The sequence below is a fragment of the Prinia subflava genome, chromosome 1 (assembly GCF_021018805.1).
Source record: "Prinia subflava isolate CZ2003 ecotype Zambia chromosome 1, Cam_Psub_1.2, whole genome shotgun sequence".
NCBI lineage: Eukaryota > Metazoa > Chordata > Aves > Passeriformes > Cisticolidae > Prinia > Prinia subflava.
In genome coordinates, this window is record NC_086247.1 from 151,505,363 (window position 1) to 151,525,208 (window position 19,846).

The 19,846-nt window shown below is 43.9% G+C and overlaps 1 protein-coding gene across 1 annotated transcript in view; it reads right to left on the reverse strand.

The window, feature by feature from the left end:
* OBSCN (obscurin, cytoskeletal calmodulin and titin-interacting RhoGEF) overlaps positions 1-19,846 on the reverse strand; it is a 138,980-nt gene that overhangs the window by 24,199 nt on the left and 94,935 nt on the right. Inside the window, 19 exon segments of the mRNA XM_063392377.1 lie at positions 204-404; positions 1,115-1,254; positions 1,992-2,120; positions 2,423-2,442; positions 2,548-2,614; positions 3,376-3,594; positions 4,066-4,164; positions 4,253-4,285; positions 4,684-4,881; positions 5,787-5,905; positions 6,261-6,339; positions 7,116-7,394; positions 7,947-9,240; positions 10,313-10,378; positions 10,381-10,607; positions 11,556-11,604; positions 11,740-12,878; positions 15,119-15,391; positions 16,619-16,891. Of these exon segments, the coding sequence (XP_063248447.1) occupies positions 204-404; positions 1,115-1,254; positions 1,992-2,120; positions 2,423-2,442; positions 2,548-2,614; positions 3,376-3,594; positions 4,066-4,164; positions 4,253-4,285; positions 4,684-4,881; positions 5,787-5,905; positions 6,261-6,339; positions 7,116-7,394; positions 7,947-9,240; positions 10,313-10,378; positions 10,381-10,607; positions 11,556-11,604; positions 11,740-12,878; positions 15,119-15,391; positions 16,619-16,891 (4,904 nt within the window).

Consider the following 19,846-nt stretch of genomic DNA (forward strand, 5'->3'; position numbering starts at 1 on the left):
TATACTGGAGAGTTTTTGGGTGTTTCCAACTCAGAAACCCCTGCCCACACCAGAATTTTTGTCTAACAAAAACATGAAAAAGTACAACCTTGTTCCAGACCCCTTCAACAACCTCCTCCTCCATCACTCCTTGCAAAAGGGGTGGCTCTAAGCTGCAACAGGAACAAATTTTAAATAAGAAATGAACAAACATGATCAATCACCTTTAATTTCTTGTCCAGATAAGCTGGAGACACCCAACCCTGTCGAGAGGGACTGGATTTCGTGGGTTTAGTCCTGACCAGCCATTTCAGAGGATGAGCTGAATCCAGGACTTCCACATATTGTCCTTCCTTCAGGGTGATGGTCTCCTTGTCCGGCGCCGTGGGCACGTAGTCAGCAGTGACCATGTAGACATCAAAGATCTGCAGAAGCACAAAACTACGGTCACTTGGTGCTCTTCATTTCCCTCATGACACAAGATTCCTCTGGCCAACTCTATCCAAGGCCACCAAAAATCAAGTTCTGACTTTGTGAAATTCAGCCGTGAAAGCGAGAGGTGCCAAGTCATGGGTATGTTTTGACCATGTTGACTTGAATGGCTTGCTTAGGATTGTCACCCTGGTTTTGAAGACTTTTCTAAGCCTTCTGTAATGTTCTTCATATTGGAGTCAGAATTTTTACTTTCTCACACTTTCTACTATAAACAATGGCATGTTTTGCTAACTGTCTTTCATTGTTTACATATTTCTAGGTGGGATGAGAAAGTTGATTGACAGTTGGCTTGACCAATGTGGTTTGAGAGGTGGAATTCCATCCATAGGCCCCATAGGAAATGTATAAAACTGAGTTTTGTAAATAAACTCATCCCTTTTTTCCTGCTTTGCTCACCAGCGTGTTCTCGTGTGGTTTTTTCCGTGTCCACTGTGACACAGGATCACAGGGTGAGGATCAGAATTTGATTCTCTGTATCACAGGCACAACATCTAACTACTAAAAATACACCTACAAAATTGAATTACATCACGAAAGAGGATGGAGATCCCTACACCATAGTAGGGATCATTCCTATAGGTTGGTCATTCTAAGTTTGGTTTTCTCCTTGTGTCCAACTGGTCCATAAAAGTTATCCTACCTCCCCTCTGGAATCCCCATCTTCAGATTCAGAGGAGGATTCCTGGGCAATGGAGGAAGGTCTGGATCGTCCGTGGCGAGGAGATGCAGAGGGAGTTCTTGACTCATCATCACTTTCTGCACCCGGTACTCGAAGTTTAGCTGAAAAGCAGAGCAGCAGCAGTGTTAAATAAATATCCCCAATTTCAACATGAACCAAATCTATCATAATTTTTCTTCTCCCTAAGAAGAGCATTCACAGTTATATTTAGTGTGATTTCCTATTGCTATTTAGGATTAAATGAGTAATTTGGATGTTTTAAATACATGGTGTTCCAAGCCTACTGCATGTATTGCTGCTGCACTGTAAGAATATTTGTTGGAGAGTTCATGCCTCTATTTTTGTTCAAAGTTAAACTTTTTCTACAAGATAATCAGGGCAGACACAAACTGGAGTTTCTCATTCAACTCGACAAATCACTGGATTACTGCACAGCTGTGCACACAGTTTCAGCCTTAATTTGATTTCTAAATTCCACTGTAAGATAAAATTTGAAGATGTGAGGAGTACAGAAAACAGGATTGCTTTCTGATTTAGAAGTGATGAATATCTGAAGAACTCAAAATACCTAAAATATGCAAAATACATTCCTATTATTATAATTTACTGTAGTAGCTTTTTTTCTAGTTCAAAATTCTAGACTGAGATGTGCAGGTTGGATGTATCCTTACTAAAATTTCTTACCCCTAAGCATTGACAAAAGCTCATTTGCTTATATAGAATGATTGTCTCAAAATCAGTTGCATAAATCTCACTTATAATTAAACAGCACCTAAAAAAAGAGATTGCTTTTTTTTTTTCCCCACCATAACTAAACTCTGTTTTCCAGATTCCTTACCCTGAGTTATTTTTGCAGATACCATTTCTGAGATACGTGAGGTGAGTTTCTGGAAGAACTCTTCTGAGCCAACATCAGCTAGTGAAATAGGGCTTTTGGGCACACCTTCTCTGCCAGCTTCAAGATCTCCTGGATAAAAGGGAATTTGTTATTAAGGTGGCAGTGTCATTGAAAATTCATCTCTTTTTGAGTAATAAAAGCTGCTGTGGAAGGGAAGTTTAATTTTCTTCCCTTCTCCTGTTTTTAAAACTGTGCTTGCTCTCAGTTCATCCAAATAATTCACCCTTGAACAACAAGCAGTCCTGAAAGGTTCCAACATTTCAGGCAATTTCAAGAAAACTGGACAAAAATAAGTGGACATATGAAATACATTGACAGTCCTCTGTAGATACAGAGGACAGGAATAAGAGAGAGAAAACAACTTCTCTTACCTTCAGAGGACTGAATAGTTCTGAAAAAGAAAACAAAGCAGAGTTAAAAGTCACAATAAGATGGGTAGTAAGGAGAGCTAAATGAGGAACACGTCCCCCCTTCTCCAGCACATCCAACCACTTACCCCAGCGTGGTCATGATGGCTTCTGACACCATCACACGCTCCTGGGTCAGGACTTCTGCCTCTTTCACTGCAAGATTGGGGTTTGTCATTAGAGGACAGAAGGCACAGAATGTCCTTTTGCAGGTATTTAATGCAGGCACATTTTCTACACATGGATTACTGGGAGCACTGCAGCAGCTTCTGACCTGGGATTTATATTCCCAGTCCTGTGATGGCAATGGTTTCCTCCTCTCCCTGCTCATGGAAAGTATATCATTGCCCCATTTCTCCACACTGCTCAAGTTATGCTCCTGCAGCTCTTGGTGCAATAAAAAAGTGGGATGCAAGGCAGGATGACAGAAAAATGGAATCCTTCACAGCTCTGCCCCTATTCCCAGTATATATTTGTTTTTCTCCCATCTTATTGTGTTAAAAGAGGCCTTGGGAAGCTCTACAAAAATCAAATAACTCTAATGCAATCCAAAATACCTCAGCAGAGTGAAGCGCTCTAAATAATTTTTCAAAGGGTGGTTTTTCCCAGTTACTTTACATTGCCTTTCTTTCATTTTTTTAAATCTGTGCTTAATTTGGTTTTTCCTTAGACTTGCCTTCTGTTTATACAGAAAAGAAGCTGCTGTTGATGCAAGACAGAGTCAGAAACCTAAAATATTATAGAAGTAAAGAGTGTAACCATCTGCAAGACAAGCAAAATCAAGGCTGCCCTTGAGAAAATGTATTTTTTGGGGTGTGAATTGGTAATTTCCTTAAGAGTCACGCTTGTTTTTTTCCCTTAGGCACTGCATAAGAGGGAAATACAGAGAAAGTGTTTATGTTGTGACAAAGATTTACCATCTGCAACTTCCAGGTTGGCGGTGCAGATGGACTGGCCAGCCTTGTTGGTGGCAATGCAGGTGTAAGCTCCACTGTACTTCTTCTTGACATCCAGCAGGATCAGGCTGTGGTGCATGTTGGAACTGGCCAGTTTATAGCCAGGAGTGTCTGGTTTGATCCACAGGATGTCTTCCCGAGACTCCTCTTTCATCCAAGTGATTGTTGGCGGTGGATGTCCTGAAGGAAAATCGGTGCAGTAAGCTTTAGCCTTCCTATTTGCATTCCTCCCCTAAAAATATGAGCCTTGCAGTGAAAAAATGCTCTTTTGATCCATTTTCTGATACTTTCCCAACAATAACAGTCATAATATGCAATAAAGGAGGATAAACCATTTTTACAGCACGCTCATAAAGATGTTAAATCTTTTTGTAAAACGAAAATTGTCAATCACCATACAATTAATGGTCAACGTGCATCATACTACAAATGTCATTATCCCCCATTTTTATGTACAGAAAAGTGGAGGTGAAGAAAAATAGGATGCTTAACTGTGAAGTGTCTTTGTAAGAAGTGTAAGCTGGGAGCAGAACCCAGACTTCAGATATAGGAAACGAGGTTACAATGACTTGGGGGCAGAGAGAGAAGAATACGTCGTGAAGTTCCACATTTCAAGTGTTATTCAAAGAGAGGAGGTATCTGCTCACTTACCTTCAACTTTCACAGATAATGTGATGCTTGCACCCTTTTTCACCTTCTTATTTGTAAATCTTTCAAGGAACCTTGGTGGTATCAGCTGCTCATGGGAATCTGGAAATGATATTATTGATGAAGCACAGTGAGTTCAGACTGAAAAATTCCTGGGGCTTCTGTTGCCACCTGCTGTGGCTTCTCTCACCTGTTTTGGATGGCTCTTCTTTCTCATAAGGATCTGGAACAGAAGGAAAAAAAAAAACATGACAAATACAAATAAGTGTCAATCAAGGAGTTGCAGAAAAAGAGCTCCCAAAGTGACTCCAGTCAATACTACACAGAAATATTGGTGTGATTTGTAGGAGTCCCTAAGTTTTAATGAAATGAAATTTAAGGTTAATGAGGATGGGCAAGAATAAAATACCTGTTTATGAAACAGCAGTCAGACCACAGAGAAGTGGCATCAACATCTTCTTAAACAGTAAATTTGTGAGTGAACCAAGAGTAAAACACGTCATCTTTTACCTACAGACTTCCCCGCCTCACCTGAGCTACCTTGGGAGGTTTCCTCAGTAAAAAATAACTGCACAAAATGGTGAGAGCCCATGGAACAGGCCAAAATGGAGCAGTACCCACCTTTGACTACCAGCCTGGCTGAGGAATACGCAGAGCCAGCAGAGTTGATGACAAATATCAAGTACTGGCCGGCGTCTGCCTTGGTGACATCTCGGATTTCCAGGGAGTGGAATTCCTGCCTGTCAGTCTTGAGGATTCGATCCGAGGCCTTCAGGGGCTGCCCATTTTTGAACCAATAGAGACGAGGCTGAGGGTACCCTGTGAGGAGTAGTTACAGACACAGAGAGCAAAGTTCATTTGCAACACTGATTTGGGAGCATCTCCAAACTGCCAGGTCCTCTCCTGTTTCAAGGGTTTAACAGGGCTCCTGTTTCAAGGGTTTAACCAATTAGGAATGCTTAAAAATGCATTAAATTTGATTTATCTGTTAAAGTTCTTTCCTGTCTCCTCAGTTTCAGGCACTCCCCATATTGTCTGCATGTGCAAACACCTCGGAGGTTGAAAAATCAACACTTAGGTCTGATTTTAAGGGTTCACAAGGGGAAATGTTGAAGCCAAATGCACTCTCATAATTTTTACAGACAGCAACAGGAGAAAACAGGAAAATCCCTACCTCTCCCTACCAGAGTCAACACCAGAGGGATGTTTTTGCAGTTTTTACACTGTAAGAGCAACCCCTTAATGGAGGAAGGCAAGTCCACAACTGCTTCGTTTTTTGAAGAGAATGAAGAAGACTGACTTCATTTTCATTAATATGATCATATCATTATGATTATTATTAATACGTTATACTGGATATAGTTATTTATGTTATATAAATATATGTAATATATAATTATGGTTATTAATAGTGATAATAATAATGTCGAGATTATTATTCCTTATTGCTCCTGTGCTCAGAGAAATCCAGAATTCAGTTTTCAGAAGCACGTGCCTGTCATTATGCCTGGGCATATGGACACAAAATGAGGCACTTAATCTGCCTGAGTCTGCTCCAACAGTCCCTGTTCAGCAGCATGAACACATTCCCCAGCTGGTTTGTGCAAAAGTGGTGCAAGGTGCTCAGCCTGGAGTCACAGCTGCAGAAGAACACCTTGGAAAAGTCCAGCACTTCAACCTGATATCAGACCTGGAAAACTGACAACCCCATGGGACCCACTCACCTTTCACCTTCAGGTGAAATTTAGCCAGTGATGCTCCAGGTGCCACATGAATATCATGAAGCTCATCAAAGATCTGGGGCAACTGCTCCTCCTCAGTGGTGGATTCCTCCTGTTCTCGGCTAAGCAGCAATTGGAATTAAAAAGCAGAAAATCAGGATGCCAGGTAAGAGTTAGGAATCAGAATGACCGGTTTGGCTAAATTCAGTCTGTGGGTTTTGGCATCCTGAGAACAGACTCAGCACCATCTGACATTAAAAGCAGCAGAGTGATTCCTTGAGGAAATACCCCGGCTTGCCTGAAGGCTCCAGAGCAAGTCTGCCCATGATAAATGTGCAGCTGTTGCATTTACTGCATCTCAGCTGGGCTGGATGCTCCTTTATGGCATGAACACAACCGTGGCAAACCCAGCCCTGACATAAATACACAGATTGATCTCACCGAGCCAGAGGCTAGAGCCAGAGTTCTATGTTTTACCTTGAAATATATTCCTTGGCACTGTAGTAAGAGGATGTCTCTGTTGCATCTGCTGCTGTCTCATAGTCCGTGCTGGTCACTGTTAAATGGAAAAGGACAGGTCCTGAATAATCTGAGCTTTGAAACTATTTTTCCTGCTTTAAATAGTTCTTACTGATTTTAGTTCCCTCACTAATTTGAGTGACTGGCAGGTGGATTTTATATTGTACTGCTGCAGGATCCCCTCATCCCTGGATTATGGAGAACACCTCTGTTCATCCCAAAAGATTTGCTCTGAACCTCTCCTTGGACTCGGCAAAACCCAGCTGGACCCAAGAGGTTCGTGAGCGAAAATTTTGTGGCCAAAACATTTTTTTTTAAAATGTAAACAGTGCTTTCTCTGGGGGGATAAAAAAAATTAAAAAAAAAAAATTAAAAAAAAAATTAAAAAAAAAAAAAATCAACCAGGTCTCAGCAGAACTCTTTTCCTTGTTTTTGAGACTTACTGTTGCTCTGTTTTTTCTGAGTTTTTTTAAAGCCTTCTACTTGTTCATAAGATGGAGTCAGTTCTTTAGTTTCTGAGCAATATTAAGGGTCAGTTTTTCACTTTCTCACACTTTGGAACATAAACAACCTTTCTTGGTTTTGTTCACTGTCCTTTGTTTACGTATTTCTAGCCTGAAAATAATGTTGGTGGACAGCTGGTCTGGCCAGTGGGGTGAAGGGGTAGCAACCCCAGAAGCCAATCCACAACCAGACCCACAAATGTATAAAAATGGAAGAAATAAACAGGCTGGCCCTCTTTTTGGGGAGCAGCTTCTCACTGCAGACCTCCTGCCTCCGTGTTGTTGCTTTGTGTGCCATCCAACAACTTACAGTCCACACGAAGCTCAGCCTTGGTGGAAGCCACGCCCATGCTGTTCTCAGCGAGGCAGCGGTAGACGCCCATGTCCGTGGGGACCACGGCGGTGATGATCAGCTGGTGGCAGCCCTCCTGGTCCTCGTTGATCATGTAGTGGTCGTTCTCCTCGAGAGCTTTGCCGTCCTTGAACCAGCGGACCGTGGGCAGGGGTTTGCCGACGACGACGCAGTCGAAGCTCACTGGGTACCCATCCTGCACCTCTTGGTTTTGGAGCTCGGTCATGAACATGGGGGCTAAAGTTGGGGTGGTTGGGGAGAAGGAAGGAAAGTTTGGTTTTGTCTAAAGGTATATTTTACCCTTCTGCCCAGATTTCTGGGTTCCAATTTTTTAGATGTAGAGTAATATCTTTTCTCTAGAAAAGAGTCAAGAAACTACATAGTACTATGAAGATATTCCATCAGCACAGAAACCCCACAGTTGCCAATTGTATATGGTCCTCTCCTTGACAAAACATCTTGTCTCCCTCAGAACCATTCTAAACCCTACATAATTCATTTAAGTACAATAATCGTAGTATTTATGGTCATGTTGTAGTAGGTGATATTCCTAGCACAGAAAGGAGCTTCATAGGTAAGTTAAAACATTGCAACACCCTCACCAATGTGCCTCCTCTCCCTTAAAATGAAAAAGAATAAATTTTTTTTTTTTTAAAGTGCAAAGCTTTCATAAAAATATCTGCACCAAATTAAAAAAAAAAATGCCTGAAAGTCAAAAAATTATATTATTATATTGTGACCTGTTCCTACTGTCTTTTCCAAGGAATAAACAAGGTTTGCTTCCCCTACCTGTGTCAGAAGTCAGCAAAGGTGGTGGAGGTCTCGCTGCTGGAAGTGCAAACTTCCCAAAGGTGGGAGGTGATGCCTTCCCAATGCGCAATTCGATTTTTTTCGGGCCTTGTTCCAGGATGTTGATCTCCACAGGAATTCCCAGAGCACCAAACATCTCCCTGAACCTCGTGACAGCTGTTTTGGCCTCAGACATGACTTCAAACTTGATGTAGATGTACTGGTCGTCCTCACGGTACGTCTGGTGGTCAACCACCTCTACATCCCCTTCATCAGCGCTGACAAAGAGCTCCTCCTCCACATCAGAGATCTCCGTGGAGATCTTGGCCCGGAATAGTCTGTGGAGTCTCCTTCCTGCTTTTCTGAAAGCATCATCCAGCTCGCTGCCGGATGAGCTCTCAGTCTCGCTGTCAGTGCTCTGCTTACTCCGCTTCTCCTTGGGAAGAACCGGAGGTTCCTGAGTCCCCACCACCACCTCAGCGCTGTGGGAGACCTTGCCAAACTTATTGGACACCTGGCAGGTGTATTTGCCCGCGTCCTTCCTGTCCAGGCCGGCGATGATCAGGGAGCAGGTGCCGTCGCTGTAGTTGTCTATGTGGTAGTAGCGCCCGTCCGAGAGCTCCTTGCCGTCCTTCAGCCAGCACACGCTCATGTCGCTTTTGCTCTGCGCCACGCACTCCAGGTGCAGGGTGCTCCCAGGCTCCCCGGAGAAGTCTTTGAAGGTCTCCGTGAACACCGGGCACTCCTGTTGCTTGATCTCTTTCCTGACTTTGTAGCCTTTGAAGGCAGCTTGGATCTTCACGGCCGCCTTGTTCATGGAGGGGTCGTCTAAATCTGGCAGCTCTGGTTCAGCTGGCTGAGCAGTTGTGGTGGCTGCTGTGGTCTCCACAGTGGATGTCTCCCACTGTTTCCATAATTTTCCTGTGGAGGAGGACTGAGCCTTGCTGGTCACACTGATGGTCTTCTTCCCAGCTTTCTTGAGGTAGTTTACTAGGGAAGGAGTCCCAGCTCTCGACTCATCATCAGAGCTCGTGAAAGAGAAATCTGCCTCTCCTGTCCTGGCCAGCTCGTCACACGTGGAGTACTCCTCTGAGTAATAGTGAGACATCTCTGCTTCCTCCTTCCTCAGCTTCTGAAGCTTCTCATCTTCCTCGGGCACCTCGCTGATGGAATCCAAGGTGGGCTCCCGGCTCATGCGGCGTTTCTTGGCCAGGGCTTCCCAGAGGAGGTGAAGATCTCCCTCCTGGGCAGCTTCGGGGGGCAGGCTGGGCTGGGTGTGCCCATCCACCAGCTCCTCAGCCCGGCTGGCAGTGGGAGCTTCCCTGGCAATCTCCTTCAGCATCGACACTGTGGGAACTGCAGGGAATCAAACAGAGGAGAAGTTAAATATCTGTGAGTTTTGAGAAAGCACATGGAAATGTCCTGCAGGAGTCTCACTGGCATTTAACTAAGCATCATACTGAGAACAAAATGGGAATTTACTGAATCACAGGGTGGGGAAGGTTGGAAGGGACCACTGGATATCATCTAGCCCCACCTCCCTGCTCAAGCACAGTCCCCTAGATCACATTATTCTGCGTACAGCTGGATTTTGAATATCTCCAGAGAAGGAGACTTCACACCCTCTCTGGGAAGTTGATATAACTAATTCTGGTCCTGGTGAACTCGTCCTAGCTGACCACGCTTTGAGGAGGAGGATGGACCACACCATCTTCAGAAGGTCTGTCCAACCTCAACAATCCTGTGATTCTATGCATGCTCTTAAAACATTATCAAACGACTTTTTTTTTTTTTTTTTTTAATTCCTTGGACATGTGAACCCAAAAATACATCTGCCCTTTTTAATGTTGCAGTTGATGAACTGGTTGTTAGGACTGCCAGTGGAGCTTGGAAAGCTATCCTGGCTCATCCTGTCTCCCAGATATACAGAGCTTCCCTGTCTGTCCTGAACAGATCTCCAGTGGCTGTGCTGGGAGCTGAGACTCCCACCTCACACAGACACACCTGCTTGGTTGGATGTGCCCAAGTCTGAAGGTGTCTGGGACACATTCAAATGCCTCTACATGTTGCCCTGTCCCTTTTGAGATGCTCCAGGTTGTCTGGGACATCCACAGAATACCTTAAAGCATCTCAAAAGGCACCAAAAATTCGTATAGAGACAATAATGTCACACCTTAAATATCTGTCTCCAGAAACTCTAATCTGAGTAACTCAAAACCATTTGGAACACAGGAACATACTGGGCAATGCCAAACAGGAAAATAACAATTCCTTGTGGATTGTTATCATAGCTTCTAAAAGAACATTAACTCCAGTCCAAGCTGTGGAGATGCCCCTGGATGTCCATACCAGACCTGATTTAACACCCCAGCAATGCACACTTTGTACCTTCGAGACACAGGCTGGCAACAGATTTGACTTCTGGAGAAGCCATGCAGGTGTAGCTGTCCTGATCCTCAGGTTTAAATCCACGGATAATGAGGATCTGCTTAGCTCCATCAGAAAGGATCTCGTACCTCCCTCCAGCTTTTATTTGTTCTTTGCCCTTGAACCAAGTCACTTTCTCCTCAGTTTTACTTGACAATGTGCACTCCAGGCGAGCCACACCTCCTTCCGAGACAGATCCTCCCACCAAAGGCTGTGTGACTGTAACTGGAGGTTCTGCAATTACAAAAATAAAGTGAATTAACACAAACAATAAATTATGATCTAGCTTTAAGACACCCCACCCCATAAAAGCATCCCATCCATCATTTACAGATTTTTCAGCTGTTGTAGACAACCAAAGGAAAAAAAATGAAAAGACTGGCAGCATCCAGTGTGCATGTCCAAAGATAGCATCAAGACAATTTTTCAAGCTCTCCCAGTGCTTAAACCAGCTCCATCTAAACATACACATGCAAAAGTGGTTGCATTTTCCACAATCCTGTGTTTGTTTGCTGGTCTTCATTTACCCATCACCTGTATAAAAGAAGTTCTGCAGACTTCTAGATCCTAAATGTTTTGAAGTGAAGGAGTTGTGATGTGAGACAAAAAAGAAACAATAAATAGAATGAAAAGAGATTATTCAAAGTGGCATTCATCTCAGCCTTGAAATACAAAAAATATATATTTATGCTATCTTAGGAAGAGTAAAAATTATCAAAAAGCATAAATAATTTAAAATCAAAAATTCTCTGCATCTTCTTTACTTTGGAAGGAGGTCTACCAACAGAATGCTGTTTGTACAACCATGATAACTCAAAGAAAATCACATTAAACTCAGAGATGTTGACTGGGATGCAAAAGACAGCGCTGGGTTCCCAAAAACAGCACATCCTTCAAGGTTACCTTCCTCTCTGCACATTTCACCAGGATGAGGGGATGGCTGCCCAAAATGCCTTGGGTTTGTTGTTGACAAAATCAGCATGTGCAGAGTCATCAGGGTCCAGCATTGGCAGCCCTTATTGTTGCAAAAAAAGTCATTGTGTGCCTGAACCTTAAGCAAAAGAGTATTTTTTTACTGTTATACTAATTTTGAGGAATTTAGAGGAGTGATACCAGAGAAAGAGTTGGAAGAAAAGAATGACTGAGAGACTCCCCATCCCACTGTAGTTTCCAAAGTTTCACCATCAGACAGCAAAAGAACTGCATCCTCCAGCATTTCTTTGCAGGGATTCTCAAAAAAGACGCATAAAAAAACATAAAAAAGGAGAAAGATGGGTGAAGAAGACAACACTGCCTGCCCACAGCCATGGTCGTGGTTACCCCCAACACATTCCAGCATGCCCTTTTTCACTCATTCCGTCCTAACTCCACCAGAAAAGACACTCATGGTGACCAGCCATGGGTGCAGTGCAAGAAACCCATGGTGAGGGGCCAGCACATGGATGATGCAGTGCAAGAAACCCATGGAGAGGGGCCAGCACATGGATGATGCAGTGCAAGAAACCCATGGAGAGGGGCCAGCACACGGATGATGCAGTGCAAGAAACCCATGGAGAGGGGCCAGCACATGGATGATGCAGTGCAAGAAACCCATGGAGAGGGGCCAGCACATGGATGATGCAGTGCAAGAAACCCATGGAGAGGGGCCAGCACGTGGATGATGCAGTGCAAGAAACCCATGGAGAGGGACCAGCACACGGATGATGCAGTGCAAGAAACCCATGGAGAGGGACCAGCACATGGATGATGCAGTGCAAGAAACCCATGGAGAGGGGCCAGCACATGGATGATGCAGTGCAAGAAACCCATGGAGAGGGGCCAGCACGTGGATGATGCAGTGCAAGAAACCCATGGAGAGGGGCCAGGACATGGATGATGCAGTGCAAGAAACCCATGGAGAGGGGCCAGTACGTGGATGATGCAGTGCAAGAAACCCATGGAGAGGGGCCAGCACATGGATGATGCAGTGCAGGCTGCAAGACAGCTGGATGCAGCTTGGAGGAAACCAGTGCCGAGTGCTAAAAATGCAGCAGGTTTTGTTCACAGCAGCCCAGAACGACTCCTTCATCCCAAGCTCTTCCTCCTCTATTGTGCTGGCTGCCAAGCACTGAAAGATGTTGCACTGGGAGATGCCTGGAATGGGTGAAGCAGGCATGCCATGCAAGATGGGGGTCTGCAGGAGCTTGCAGCCCTCCCTGGGGCTGTGTCCATCCTCACCTAGCCGCACCATCTGGGGGAAGTGCACTGCCTCGCCGGCCCCGGCTCTGTTCACGGCCGACACCCGGAACCTGTGGGGCTCCCCCGGGGCCAGGCCGTGCACCGTGAGCTCCGTGGTCTGGATCAGTTCCTCGCTGCAGGACTGCCAGCCAACACCCGGGATCTTCCTCTCCACCTTGTAGCCCAGGACGTCCCGGCCGCCCTCGCCCGGCGGCTCGTGCCAGGACAGGGTGACGGAGTGGCCGCTCTGACTGAGGACTTGTGGCTCTTCGGGTGGCTCGGGGAGGGCTGGGGGCACAACAGAGGTCCCGTGAGGTGTGGGAATGCACCCCACACCCCTGCAGGGGTTTCCACATAGGGAAAGGTTTAAGATTCATCCCCTTGCTGTTTGTGTATGGTAAAGGACACAGAAACTTCTTTGCTGTGCTGACAGTAATTGGCTCAGTGCCAAGACAAAAACACTGATAGGTCTCTTTACCTGTTCCTCAGAAATGTAGATATTCTCTATTGGGCTGTTTGCCAAAAAAACCACCTAAATCATCCAATACTTAAAGGAAAACACGAGGCTCCTCAGTGCATTTTCGAGGTTTTGTAGCAGGTGTGTGGAATCTGTCCCTACACTGTGAATGGCTTTGTTATTTTGTTTTGTATTATTTTCTTCTTATTTAACACCTTTTTACTTTTTCAAGACACACTCAACCATGCTGTCTCGCTCGTTATTGAAGCCATTTTCTGTGAGGTGCTGGACACCCTCAGAGCTATTGAACCCTCACAGAGCTGAATACATCTGGCTCTTCAAGAAATTCAGCAGTGATGCACGATGTGAGGAGTAACACTTCACCCTGAAACACCCAAGAGCCTTCTACAAGCCATGAGGAGGGAAGCACAATGGACTGAGTATTCTCCTTTTGTAAAGTTGAGTGTAAATTCATCATAAAGTCACGGCCATGAGTACCTGAGCACCACTGATTTACCCCTGTCTGCCCTGATCTGTGCTGCCAGTGACAAACATTCATTTTCCAACTCTCATCTCACAGAATTAACGTCTCGTATTGCCTTTGTCCCACCAAGCTCAAAATAAAGACAACCCCACACAGTCTGTACTATCAAGGAATTTAACTGAAAATCACAAGCATGTTTGAACCTTGATTGTGTTTATTTTAGGTCTGGCCTTAATTGAAATCAAGTTATTATGGGACTAAAGAATAACTCAATTATTTTAATAACGAGTCACTCCACTTCTGTGTAATTGCAGCATATGTCACAGCATCAGGCAATAACAAATAAATATGTGATGGGAATGATCTGGTGTCCTACTGCCTGTGATCACAGAATAGTTTGGGCTGGGACATTGAAGACCATCTAACCCCAATCCCTACACTCAGTACACTGGAAAATGTTCCTTGCTTACATTACATTTTGGCCTTAAAGCCAGAAATAATTCTCTCAGACTTGAGTTCAAGATATTTATGATGTAAATGACCTGCCATGATATACCAACGCAAAGAATTAAAGCCAAACATGGTCAACAGCCAGTTCTTTAACTCTGGACACCACAAGAACAACATAAAGTCTTTTCTCTGTTGTCAGCCAAATTTCATACAGAAAAATCTGTCAACAGGAAGAGTATTGCCTTATTTTGAAGTTCATTAAACAGAAGTACTCAAAATTAGAAAAAGCTGATTTAAATCCATCTTTTTTTTTTTAATTGTGATGGAAATGACTGGAATATGTAACAGAGATCCCTTAAGTCTCAGAAATCATTAGACAGAGACTGCCTGTAGTCATTTAAAGTACAAATAATCCATCAGTGACTCTTTAACATTGCAGCTACAGCTAAAATACATTTAATTATCTCGTAACCATCACTGGGATGGTGCTGGGTGACCACTGCTGGGTGACCCACTTGTCCCACCGTGGGAAGGAGCCAGACCCTGCATGCTGAAATGGACACTGACATGTCATAATCCAACCTGCTCCACAAGAGAATTAGGCAATCAACACCTTCCCTACTTAACTATTAACTCTCGTGTCTCTGAAGCAGGAGGTGTGTGCTTCACAGGTGTCCCCTACTTGAAGGTTTTAGTGTGCCTCTCATTAATCTGGAACACTGGTTGCCCTGCACCTGAGCTGATTAGCAGAGCTCAAAGATTCCTCTGCTGTCCTGGATCATTTTTCCACATGGACTGTAACTCAGCTCCCTCCTGTGCCCACGTTTGCCAAGAGCGAAGCTGAACTCTGAGAATACTGATTTTTGCTAGAGTTTATGTTCCATTTTACAAAAGACTGCAGCTAAAGAAAGTTGGGGACCATCTCTATCATCACTAGCCTGATACATTTTTCTTCTGATGAGGTGGATTACTTCTGGTCAAAGAACAAGTTGCCAGTAATATCTTCTCATAAGAACACTACTTTGGGATATATGAGGCAAAATGGAAAGAATCAGCACAAAGACTGGAAAATTCAATGTTGTAGCTCAATACCAAAGCTTGAGATTTTGAGTGCCCCTGGGCTGGAACACCACTCACCTATCACAGACAGCTTGGCTGATGAAATGGCCTCCCTGGAAGCAAAGGTCACCTCTCCAGAGTGATGCAGTTGGGCTTTTTTCAGAGTAAGTTTGTATTTGTTTCCATCTGCTTGCACCTCCCAGTCCTCACCCGACTGGATCTCTGTGCCATTGCTGTACCAGGCCACCTCATTCACTGGCACAGCTTCACTCAGGACACAGCTGAATGTTGCTTTTTCCCCCAGAGGCACTTCCACATCCTTGAGGGGCTGCAAGAACTGCAGGCGCCACCCTGTAGGTTAAAATCAGTGATCAAGCCCTCAGTTACAGAAACAATCAAGAGATTTTGTGAATATTTGTGGTGAAGCTCTGAACAGCCTGGCCTTGGAGACCGAGATTGTTAAAAGGTTTATGTATATTGCCAGAAGGTTTAGAATCACAGAATGGTTTGGTTTGGTGTGGTGTGGTTTGTTTTGGGAGGGACTTTAAAGCTCATCTTGTTGCTGCCTTGGGCAGGGACTCCTTCCACCAGACCAGGTTGCTCCAAGCCCTATCTAATCCGTAAATGGGGACTGATCTCTGCTTTTGTACTTCTACTTTCTTGTATAGAAAGGGGTTCTGGTCCCCACTGGGGTCTCCAGTAACAGCATAAAGTAGAAGGGTACAGAGATAATATTGTTGCTGATAAAACCCTCTTCTATGAAGCCCTGAAGTGCCCATAAACACAACCAAGCTCATCAGAATCATGACAACTCTGAGACAGTCATTTGCTGCTAACTCAGTGCCAGCTGGTGCTGCTTATAAACCATGTCACATCCTACAGAACAAGAAAATAAGGAAGTTGTAAAGCATTATCCATTTAGGGGTGAGAGAATTGGATTTGTTTCAGATTTTTGTTTTTCAGGGAAAAACAAAAATCTGAAACATGATCTAATTTTTGGGATGATCTAATTTGTACCTTTTGGTATGTGAAGGGAGCCAACAAGAAAGATGGAGAGAGACTTTTTGCAAGAGCATGGAATGACAGGACAAGGGGGAATGGGTTCAGATGGAGAGAGAATTGGTTTATATAAGATATTAGGAAGAAATTCTTCCCTGTGAGGGTGGTGAGGCCCTAGCACAGCTTGCCCAGAGAAGCTGTGGCTGCCCCTGGATCCCTGGGAGTGTTCAAGAACAGGCTGGACAGGGCTTGGAGCACCCTGGGATAGTGGAAGGTGTCCCTGCCCACAGCAGGGGTGGCACTGGATTATTTTTAAGGTCCCCTCCAACCCAAACCATTCTGTGATTCTGTGGGTTTAGTGGTGGGCTTGGCAGAGTTAGGTTAAAGGTTGGACTTGATGATCTTAGAGATCTTTCCCAACCTGAATGATTCTATGATTTATTGTGTGGGAAGAACATTTAGGTAAGAGACAAACAAAAAACGCAACTTTTCCTTGCTGCTACTCATCATGTTTTCCTGGTTTCTATCCCCTTTCCAACCAGAAATTAAAGACTTCCCCTGCCCAAGCACTTGAGTTACCTTTCACTGTGAGGAAGGCTGAGGTCACCGCATCACTGCACATGAAAGTCACCCTGCAGCTGTCCTGGGGAGTTAAATTCTTCAGCAGCAGGATATGCCTGAGCCCATTTTCGAAGTAAACCATCTCGGTGTTTTCTGTGGTTTTGGCAGGTTCATCATCAATGAGCCAGTTGTAATTGTAGGTCTCAGGCTTGGAGAGGTAACACTCGAACAGGGCTTCCCCTCCTTCCACGGCCTCCACGTTCTCCAAGCCCTGGACAATGCTGTTCTTGGCTAGAAAAGAAGGAAAATTAACATTATTAATTATTTGGCCATACATCTCTGGATATTAGCAAGCCTCGGAGCACTGGATGACTCCCACTGCTGCAGAGCTGATGGAAAAATGTGGATGTGATAAACTGTGCTTGTAGGTTTAATCGTTGATTGCAACCGCGCCCAAACAAAATATTACAATAAAAAGATTTAAAGACAGTTTAAAAATAATTATAAACCTCCAGAATCTTCAGCATTTCATCTAGAACCTCTAGCACTTCACAGGGATTTCCTCCAAAAAACTGACTGTTTTTATAAATAAAGGAAAATATAGTCATATTTCTATGATTCAGGCCAATATTCAATAGGAAGGCCTAGCTGAGGAAGATTAAGTTCAACCAAATTCCTTTTGTCCTATGACAAGAAATGTTTCCCAAAGATCTCCCAGACAGCACAATTATCACCATGATTGAGGAGATGTGAATCCACTGACAGCTCACGATAAAATCCTTTTACTTTCCTTGCAAAGTAAATGTAAGAGAATATTATGGCTAGCAAAGCTACAGTGACGATTATCTGAGATAATTCTGCCTCTAGGAAACACACAGGAAGTCCAAATCTCTATCAAGATTACTTTGAATAGTAAATTTCTGAATTACCATAAAAGCTCTGTGACATTTAGGTTTATTTTCCCATGCTGTGAGGTGAGTTGTGGGGTCAGAAACATGCACAAACCCCCACACTGCAGTCATGCATCAGCTGGCACCTGCACAGACACAATTAGCTCGATGCCAAATTAAATGTGGGTATAATTCATGTTGCTACAGGGACAAATGACATGCACAAGGGTGGGGACACACGGTTGAGTAAATGCAGTTTACACAAATGCCACAAAATGGTCACAGCATGATTTCTGTTATAAACCAAGACCCTGAGACATCCCTGTTTACATCTCTACGGATCATCTGGTACTGTGCTCAGCAAAAACACCAGCAAATAAATTAGTAAAAATTAACAAAATGTTAGAAAACTCCTAAACTGAGCAATTTATTTAATGGTAAAAGCAAACAAACATACCCAAAAAGCACAAGCTACCAGATATTTATTAACTTATTACTAATTAAAAGATGCCTAGAGATGATTTGTGTGAACTCCTCATCCCTGGCAGTGTCCAAGGCCAAGTTTGAGAGGGCTTGGAGCAACCTGGGATAGTGGAAGGTGTCCCTGCCCATGGAAGGGGGTTGGAACTACATGACCTTTAAGGTCTTTTCCAACCCAAACTATTCTGGGCTTCTATAATACTGAAAAAAAAATAAATCTGTATTTTATAAGATTCATACTTATGGAGAACAATGAGGAGGTTGCAAACTCTTCTCGGAGAAGTTCATAATTTTTGTCAGAACAACCCAAATTGTTTATCTGTGTTCTTTGGAAGAGCTGGTTTCCCTAACTATGGAAAGCAGCCAATTGCTAACCCTACCTCCTCTGGGATGCTTTTGGATTATGTTCATTAAATTCTTTTTAAATCCCTACAATGGAAAATGCTTATCAATTTAGAAAACATTATAATAAATAACACCCTGTTCTTCTTCACTAACAACCCACTCTAGTTAAGCAAGAAGGCAAAATAGCCACAAATATTCAGAAATCAGAACCTGCTGTTGCTGATCACACCAATTCACTTAACCAAACCCAGGAATTCCATATGCAGCAGAAAAAAATAAAAAATTTCCACAATAATATCCTAACTTTTGTTAATTTTTGTATATATTGTTCCTCAGGGTCTCCACAAATGTGAGTGCTGAGTGGGGATGTGATTCCTGAGGGATCACTATTTGAAATAGGCAAATTACCAAGCTCCTTTACTCAGCAAAATAAAATGGAATTCCATGCTATCCATTAGTTACTGTTTTTAAGTCACACTGTAAAAAATGCTCTTTAAAAGCAAAAAAATACTTGTATTATTCCTTTGGACTAACAATACACCTGTGATTTTTACAACAGTTCAGCAGGACACATCCCATCACACTGACATTCCAGCTCATTGCAGAAGAGGTGGGATGGCTGAGTGGTGTAATGGGTGAGTTTTAATTAGAAATAAGGAAATGCTGCAGTTTCACATTCAATTCCCATCATCCCCCAACTATTTTTATCCTCATTTTCAGTACTGGAGTGAACACCAAGAGCAGGTATCTGATGTGTCCCTTATTGCAAAGCCTTGCCATGATTTTTCTACCTCTTTCATTTGGAACCCACGGTAGTCTTCCTCTCTGGCTGGAAGACCTCACCTTGAACATCAAGTGTAGCCATCACTTTAATGCCTTCAGCTTCACAAGAATAGATGCCAGTGTCTTCTGGGACCGTGGGGTTAATTTTTAGCATGCTCACATTCCAGTCCTGATCGATAATCACTCGCTGCCCATCTGCATGTATTTCCTGATCGTTTTTCTTCCAGATGGCGTGCACTGGCCTAGAATATTGGCATATGAACTCTGCTGGGCCATCTTCATCAACAGTCATGTCCTGCATGGGACTGACCACTTCAATGGTGGGATCTGTTAACCAACACGTCAGGAAGGACATGCATTAGTGGATCCCCATGGAAGTCACCCCTTGGAGGGTTTTTTGCCAAGCACAGAGCCCGTGGGGAGCAAGCAGAGTGGCAGTGCAAGCAGGGGGGTGGCTGGGCACGCTGGGGATTAGCAGTTTAGTCTGTGCCTGTGTCAGCATCGAGCAGGATGGAAGCCAGGCTGGTGCATTAGAACACAACCATTACAATGGGAAATGGGCCACCAGGAATTAAGGCTTGTGCTGGAACAGTCCTGAGTTTGGACTGTTGGCTTAGTGTTTCTGAGATATTCCAGGCTGCAAAGCGCTGGATGTGAAACTCTTCTGCTTCCCAAATGTGGAAGGTTTGGTTACCAGGTGGGATGCAGAGGATTGCAGTGAGTGGTTCCCTGCAACTCTCAACCTCAC